General features: G+C 38.7%; 1 protein-coding gene across 1 annotated transcript; it reads left to right on the top strand.

Moving 5' to 3' along the window:
* Nucleotides 1-3178: 3178 nt before the first annotated feature.
* Nucleotides 3179-8979, top strand: LOC141627849 (uncharacterized). The gene is made up of 4 exons (XM_074441059.1): nucleotides 3179-3505; nucleotides 3700-4824; nucleotides 5576-5698; nucleotides 8740-8979. The coding sequence occupies exons 1-4, from the start codon at nucleotides 3179-3181 to the stop codon at nucleotides 8977-8979; spliced, it is 1815 nt and encodes a 604-aa protein (XP_074297160.1).
* The last annotated feature ends 194 nt before the right edge of the window (nucleotides 8980-9173 follow it).

Genomic DNA, 9173 nt, shown 5'->3' with positions numbered 1-9173 from the left:
GCCCATGTGAGCTGATAACTCCGGCTATTATATTGTGCAGTCGATTGATGGTGGGTTCAACGTGCCATAAGTCAAACTGTTGACTGATCGATCATAAATGCGAGATTATAACGATACCTCGTAGGACAAATTTTTGTGACAACGTAATGGAGTCCTAAATGTTTAAAAACATTTGGTGCCAGGTCATGGATAGGACATCCATTGTGTTCCTAGAGTCTATTCTTTTGACTATCGACTGTCTCTTGAGATTAAGGCAGTTTTTGGGTGACTTTGGTTTCTTTCTCACGGTCTGCCGTAACTGGAGGCTAAGTAGATTTTTTCGGGTCATTTCCTACTGTGCTTACATCTGCAGGATTCGAGTTGAGGAAAATATCCAACCCTTATCAGGTATAGTTATTTCTCAGGGCCACTCGAGGAGTTGTAACTGAAATGCATGGCCATGCTCGAATGATGATTCGTTTATCATTTAAGTTACTCTCTATTCGGGGAAACCACTCTTGATAATGATCGCTTGTAAAATACGACCTTTGTGAATACGGATTTGCAAATTGTTTTACATTGAGTGGGAGAAATTTTAGGATATGAGAATCGGTTATCGCACATTCACTCACATACACTTGTGAAGATAAGTGGGAGTTTGTTGGAGCTTGTGTCCTCCACAAATTAGTGTGATAACATTTGTAAATCTCTTACAGGTTCACAAGGGTATACTTCGTATTTTAATCAGTTCATTAACGATTACCTAATAACGGTTGGCTTGCTAGAAAGTTTGACGTTATTATCATACAGATGGCGGTGATCAACTGGTCCCTAAAGGTCACACCTATAGGATGTGTTTGAGAAATGTGGTTATAGAAATATAATCACATTGATGCCTTATATGACTAAACAGTTAGTCAATGTGTTGATGAGACAATTATTTAATGAAGATTAAATAATATTAGTTGAGACGAATTAACTGTAATTCGTAAATTGAATATAATAAGTTATATTTAATTAAATGTATGTAATGTTAGCTTGGACGAATTAATCTGTTAATTCGTAATTAAATGTAATCGGTTATATTTAATAGCAACAAGATGAATGTGTCATAGTGGTAATAGTGAGGCTACTCAAACCAAGAGGTCATGGGTTCGATCCTCACTAGATGACAATTTACACATTTTATACATTTTTGGAATAACCGAAAAAAGAGAAATTAACTCTCCTAATTTCGGTAAATGGGCCGAGAATATTAGGAAGAAAAATTCTACCCTAATCTCCTCCTCATACACAGTTTAAGAGGGATTTGTGGTGATTTTTCTAACCTAATTCATTCTAACTCATTTTCTTTGCCTCTCATCTAAAAAACACAAAAAAACCTAATTAATCAGTTAATTTTTGGTGGATCGATTCTAGCAAACAAGTTAAGGGAATTTCTCATATCGTCTTGGGTGCAACTAATAGGCGAATATCATTGCGATATTGTTCTTAGGTTGATTTTGCTAGGACCGAAGGTTGTTTCTTAATCCTTTATGCTTTTGTTTATGCAATTTAGTTTTATGACTCGTAATCATCACTTTATTATTCGTTATAATCCTTAAATTTAAAGGGATGCATACAGATAAATCCCACAAGTGGCATCAGAGCCAAGGCCACGAATTATAATTTTGATGATTTTCATAAAATTGTTTGTTAAACAACATTAGGGTTTGCGAAAAAAAAAAATTATATAATCGGCTGGATTTTTTTGAGCCGATTGTTGCGTTTTTTGTTGTTGTTTTATTTCCATTTGATTTTCATATTGTTGTTTTTAATCAGTTAAGATAATAATATGATAATTTGTAGATGTTTCGATTTATTAAATCGAGATGTAAATGGAAATCGGTTTTGCCGAATTGATAATTTTTATAGCCGTGGAATTTTTGTTCCTTTTGTTTCTGTTACTGTTCACGGATAAACAGTATTATTTTTTTTAAAAAAAAAAAATATTTTCTGTTTTTTTTCTTTCGGTTTTTCCTGAAAAACCGATTAAAGTTTTTGCGACTGTTTTTGTTTATGCCGAGACCAATTTCGAAGGCACCTTATAGAATGGCACCTATGGAAATGGAGGAGCTGAAGAAACAGTTGGAGGAGTTGCTAGAGAAAGGCTATGTGAGACCGAGTGTATCACCTTGGAGAGCGCCAGTCTTATTTGTTAAGAAGAAAGATAGAAGTATGAGGTTGTGCATTGACTATCGGGAGCTAAACAAGGTGACCATCAAGAAGAGATACACTTTACCTCGCATAGATGACCTGTTTGACCAACTGAGTGGAGCTGGTGTGTTTTCTAAGATAGACCTGAGATCGGGGTACCATCAGTTGAGGGTGAAGGAAGGGGATGTTCCCAAGACAACTTTCAGGACTAAGTATGGCCATTATGAATTTGTGGTAATGCCTTTTGGGTTAACTAATGGACCCGCTGTATTTATGGATCTAATAAACAAGGTGTTTAGTGCCTACCTAGATCAGTTTGTGGTTGTTTTCATTGATGACATCTTGGTGTACTCGAAAACTAGAGAGGAACATGAACAACATTTGAGGCTAGTTTTACAGACATTGAGGGAGAATGACTTGTATGCGAAATTGAGTAAGTGTGAGTTCTGGCTGGAGAGAGTGGCCTTCCTGGTCACTTCATTTCGAAGGAAGGGGTGTCGGTGGACCCGAGTAAATTTGAAGCAGTTTCTAAACGGGTGAGACTGAAGAACGTGGCTGATATTAGAATTTTCTTGGGGCTAGCAAGGTATTATAGGAGGTTTGTGAAAGATTTCTCAAAAATAGCTAAGCCCTTAACAACTTTGACGAGGAAGGAGAACCGGTTTAGATGGGAAGAGAGTTGTGAGGAAGCGTTCCAAACTCTTAAGGAGCGCTTAACCACAGCTCCTATCTTAGCCATACCAGATGGAAGTGACAATTTTGAAGTTTACATTGATGCCTCAAAGAATGGGTTGGGATTTTTTTAATGCAGAATGGGGAAGTCATATCTTATGCCTCACGACAGTTGAAGCCTTATGAGGAGAATTACCCTACCCATGATCTTGATCTGGGAGCCGTAGTATTTGCACTAAAATTATGGAGACATTACCTATAAGGCGCGACATTTAAGGTATTTTCAGACCATAAAAGTTTGAAATATATTTACACCCAGAGAGAGTTAAATATGAGGCAAAGGAGGTGGATAGAGCTGATTAGTTATTATGATATGAAGATTGTGTATCATGAGGGAAAGGCAAATGTGGTGGCAGATGCACTGAGAAGGAAATCTATTCATCACTTATGCAGTGTTTTGTCTCGCGTGAGTTTGAGAGAGGAAATTGAGAAGATGGGAGTTCATGTGATAAGGAAGGGAGAGACCACTGGTGATTTGACAGTGGAGCCTGAATTGTATTCTAAAATATTTGAGAAGCAGCAGTACGATTTGGGGATGGCAAAATGGTGGGCCTTTGTCGCCAGTGCAAAGACCACACGTTTGGGATTGGTGCCGATGGTGGACTTCGGTTTGAGGGCCGAAGGTGCATGCTAGATGATGATGAATTGAAGAGGATTATCTATTCTGGGAATACGCCATATTCAGTTCACCATGTAGGAGATAAGTTATACGGAGATCTGAAGAAAACTTTTTGGTGGCCAGGAATGAAGAGTGAAATAGCAGAGATAGTAGCCAAGTGTTTGACATGCTAGAGAGTTAATGGAGAACATAAGAGACCTCAAGGGAAGGTGCAAGCCTTGGAAGTGGCTGAATGGACATGGGAAAGTATCTCTATGGATTTTATTGTGGGGTTACCTCGAAGTAAAAAAGGAAATAACATGATATGGGTGATAGTTGACCGATTAACTAAGCCTGCTCACTTTATTCCTATGAAAGATACCTGGAGTAAAGCTGAGTTGGCTAAGGCTTATAGAAAGAATGTGTTAAAATTATATGGAATTCCTAAGGATATAGTGTCAGATAGAGATTCAAGATTCATATCTAAGTTTTGGCAAGAGATGCAAGAGTCCTTGGGAACTAAACTAAAGATGAGCACAGTATTTTATCATGTGGCAGACGGCCAGACTGAGTTAACTATACATATGCTAGAGGACATGCATAAACCGTGTATTCTGGAGTTTGGAGGGTCTTGGGAGGAGAGGCTTGACGTGATTGAATTCTCTTACAATAATAGTTATCATGCTAACATTGGCATGGCTCCTTTTGAAGCTCTTTATAGGAAGAAGTGCAGAAGCCTGATTTGTTGGGATGATATTTCCGAAATGAGGATTGTAGGGCTGGATAAGGTGCAAGAAATGATTGAGCAAGTGCAAGTGATAAGACAGAAGATGAAAGCTGCACACGATTGTGAGAAAAGTTATGCAGGTCTGAGAAGATCTGAGATTGAGTTCAATGTTGGTGATAAGGTGTTGCTGAAGGTGTCACCAATGAAGGGAGTCATGAGATTTGGGAAGCGTGGAAAATTGAGTCAGAAGTATGTGGGACGATATGAGATTCTAGATAGAGTTGGACAAGTGGCGTACCTTTTAACGCTACCACCAACTTTAACACAAGTCCATAATGTGTTTCACGCGTCACAGCAGAGGAATTATGTTAGTGATCCGTCACATGTGCTGGAAATTGAAAACATTGAGTTAGATGAGCAGTTGACATATGAAGAAGTCCTAAAGGAGATACTTAACACTAAGGTTCGCAAAACCAGAAATTGTGAAGTGGCTTTAGTGAAAGTGTTGTGGACTAACCATGAAGGGGAGGAAGCTTCTTGGGAGACAGAAGCCTCAATGAGCGAGAAATATCCTCATATTTTTACTATGTATGTATGTGGTTACGGGGACGTAACCTTCTTTTTAGGTGGGTGGAATGTAAAACACCGTCTAAACTTAGCAATTTATGTGACAAATTAGAATAATTGATTGAGTTTGGTGAGACACTTGAGCCGTGAAAGGCGTTGGTTCTGGCTAAACTTCGGGACGAAGTTTCTTTTCAGGAGGGAAGACTGTAATACCCGGTAGTTTTATAAGACATTTTATATTTATTAAGGCATTTCATTATCTACAAGTTTTATTATCGTAATAAGAATAAGAGGAATAATAAAAAAAATTAAAAAAAAAGAAAGAAAAGAATGATGGGCCGTGTATGGCCGGGTAAGACGAGTTGGACATGGGTAGTTGGGTTAATCTTACATAGTTTATTAATTTAATGTTATAAGGAAACTGATCTAGAAGCTTCTCATGACTAGTATATATACCTACCTCATAAACCACCTAAAACCTTATTTCACAAACACAACTCATATTGAAGGAGAGAAAAAGTGAGATTTGTGAGACAACTCTTGAGACGGAATTGTAAGACGGTCTCACCTCGCATTAATATTTATTGTGGTAAGTAATTGAGCCCTAAAATAGTTAATTGTTTACATATTATAGTTGACCCGTCTTTGACTACTCGTGACCCCTGACCGTGGCATCATTGTTGACCATCGTGACTAAGACCGATGACCTGGCCATGGTGGTTTGACCGAGGGATGGATGGGCTTTGACCGTGTGTGTTGTTGTGTGTTGTGGGTAGTCGTTTTTTGGTCTAGGCCATCGTGTAATGGGCTGCTATGGTGGAAATTGTGGATCGTGGATGGCGGTGGTTTACGGGGACTTGGGTGGTGGCACGGTGGTGGCTAATTGGAGGGTGTATGCGGTGAGTGTTGAGGGTGTTGTTGGTGTTAGGGCATGATTGTGGTTGTTGGTGTAGGGTTTTGTACCAAGGGTTTGGTTAGGGCACAAGTAAGGTTGTGTGATGTGGGGTGGTACGGTTAAGGTGGGGCTGCTATGCGGTGGCTAGGAGGGTTGACCAGGCGGTGGTGGTAATGGTTGGCCGAGTTATAAGTTATGGTTGTCGGTTTAATTAAATAACTTTAATACCGTCTTAAACATAAATTAATTAGTAATTATTTCGTATTATTGTTTGTATTTGGTGACGGTTTCTTTGAGGAAGCTTTTTGAATTGCTTTGCTTGGGATTGCGTAAGTGGAATTACTAAAAATTAGGCTAGCTACTCAACTTGCGGGTGTAAATACGTGTCTTAATTAACTGTTATTGGCATGATATTAATCTTTTATGACGGAATTTGCTAATTGGTTGTATAATTGGCCTTTGGGCCGAATAAGAGTGGCGTGTGGTTCTTATGGCCGTGGCTTGGGTGTTGTCGTTGACTATTCACTGGTTGTTTTTATCTTATTTTCATCTTAACGTATTGCATTTGGCATTAGTATGTTATTATAATTCACGTAAAAGGGGCTTGGAATTGTTGGTATCAAAATACATGGCAATTATTTATTATAGTGAAAGAATTGTTTAAGCTTTGGTTATTCTGTTTTGGCAACGATATTGCGGGTTGGTTTGTGATTTGGATAGGTCAGGCACGGCTTCGGTTGTGGACCTAAATTGGATAGGCCAGGCACGAGGATGTGGAAGAGTCGTGGACCTTGGTTGTGGATAAGACAGGCAGGGCATGGTGTTCAGACTTTTTTTGGACCTGGCGTGGTTGAGCTTAGGCTGAGAGCCTCGGCAATAGACAACTTGTGACTTATTAATAAGACAGTGGCATTGTGGAATCGTATATATTGCGTTGTTTATTTTATAGTATTCACATGTGGTCCTTTTATTTGTTATAGAATCATGAGGTTGACTTGTATGTGTTTATGTGTCCTTTTAATTACTGTTTCCGTCATGGAAGCAGATAACAAGTAGGTCTAGCTTGATGGATGTGGCTTGGCTGGGATGTGTGAGCTTGGATAAGAGTCATCACTTTTATTTATGTTTAATAGTCAAACTTTACCATTTATTTATCACTTAATTTGTCGGATTATAATTTAAAGTTTATTTGCATGACCGTTAGTTGGCCGTGTGATTGTAGTCCATTTTGGGATAATTCACTGCACTGTTTAATATTTTATTTAAAGTATCTTGAATCGTTTGTTTCTTATACTATTTAGCTCATGCAAGTGAGATGGTGACACTGTCTTTTATCTGAGATGCCTAGCTTAAGTCTCTTTTATAAAGGGGGGTGTTACAACCCTAACGCTGAGAACTCTTCCTGAAGACTCATTAAATATGCCACAAATGGAATGAATGCTTTGTGGGGTTCTGAGTAAATGCATATTCCTTCATTTAATGAAATAATTGGAATTCGTTCTTGGTATTGACGGATCATGAGAACCAATGTTCTTGGGTTCACGCACGAATCTGGAATTTGGAAAGGTGGGGCAGTTAACCACGCATTATGTTTAGAAACGATTAAGTTTCTCGGAGTATATATAAATATAACTCTATTGTTACTGGGTAATAAATACATTTTCATCTTTATCTTAGTTTTTTAACAAACAAGTTCTATGAAAGTTGTTTCAAGAAAGCGTGAAAGGAGTGCGTGTGAGAAATATGAAGTCTTACAGCCTTATCAAGATAATAAGAGGAGTCCAAATCTTTTATTTGCATTATGGTCTAATGAGTCCCTGATGATTCTCCAAGTTTTTTCCAAGCTGAAATAGAAAGATTTGGTGATCTGTCCTGGAGTATGCAGGGCATGGCATCAATGGATTAAAAGTTGTAATTTTTGGCACAATAAGCCAACACCAGAGAAGCGCTTAGCCGGGAAAAGATTCAACATCCAAAGGTTTGAATCTAACATAAACCTTTGAACGCTGGGGGGGGGGGGGGGGGGGGGGGGGGGCATTTGTTGGCCCCTAATTTAGCTAAGGTACTAAATTTATTTTTTAAGGGTATGTAGGCCTATACGATAAAGAATGAGTTATTGGGCCTATTCACGCTGATCCACGATAAGAGGTAGATGAAGTCCAAGAAGAGGAACGCTGAATGAGGGAATGCTAAATCAAGCGCCTGAAAGAAGCTTCAAGAGACTTGGCGGTTATCCAACCGTCTCCCCACTACGGAGTATTTTTCAAAGGCCAAGACGTCTCCTATGAAAGGAGCATTCGTCGAAGGAGAAAAGTACAACTCAAACAAAAACAACAACTTAGTCTATCCTTAGATCTTAGATTCTTAGTCGTAGAGTAGATTAGGATTAAGCTTAGATGTAGCGCGGTGAGCCCATCCGATCATGGAGGTAATCAGCCAACTATCCTTTACTTTTTAATTTAGAAATCCACAAGTACTCTTGTGAAAACTCTAGTTGATGTTGTGTTATTGTATCCTTCTTGATATATAAGTATCGTTGGAGATTTCTCTGTTTAAGTTTGTGAGTTTTATCATTCAACTTTGGGCGCTAATTTTTTTATTTTTTATTTTTTTTTATTTTTTTATTTTTTTGGTGACGAGGGGTTTAATACCCCCGGGCCCAGGCAATCCAGCGTCACCACCTGGACCATGTAAACCACCCCAATTGGGGCCGCCGAGATAACCGCATGCATTGCTCATCCGTGGGTTCGAACACGGGACCTCGCAATTCTTGCCTTTGCAAGCTTTGAGGTTACCCAAGTCTACCACTAGACTGCAAGCACTTGGTTCTTTATTATAAGTAATTTAGCGTTGTTTATTAGATTATGCATCTACAACCGTGGCTCAAACCCTTGCATTAAAGGGTGGATCACAAAGTGTAGGAGAGTAGTTATGACCTCCAGGGTACCTTAAGATACTAATCTTGTTTTCACACAAACAAGTTTTTGGTGAGCAAAGTGGGAGGATTAATAAAAGTGATCTAAAACATCTAATCTCATACTATAGTGTGAAATGTACTCAACTACATCAAAGTCTAGAATAAGAGAAGCGGAGGATCAGGGAAAAGGACTGAGTGTCGATCTTGAAAACGTATCCTTACGCAAAGTATCTACCAATGATTCATTGGAGATTACCCATGAAAGGAATTTGGAAAGCCCTCATTCTAGGTCTACTCCTAATGATGAATTTCTTAATGCACGTGAAGAATCTGATCACGCAAGAAGTATGGCAGATGACATAGTGTAGATACCCATTATCTGAACCTTCCAAAAAACACCCGGTGATGATCAGACTACAACATGTTCGTGACATGCGTGCGTGGATTGGCTATACATGAGACAATTTAAGGCATTACTCAGATATGAAAATGATTTCAAAAAATGATTTTCTAACTTCATTTGCATTAAAACAACACTATTTAGAGCTAAAATCATCTTCAG

Source organism: Silene latifolia, chromosome Y (genome assembly GCF_048544455.1).
Source record: "Silene latifolia isolate original U9 population chromosome Y, ASM4854445v1, whole genome shotgun sequence".
Taxonomy (NCBI): Eukaryota; Viridiplantae; Streptophyta; class Magnoliopsida; order Caryophyllales; family Caryophyllaceae; genus Silene; species Silene latifolia.
This window is presented reverse-complemented; position numbering and strand designations above follow the sequence as displayed.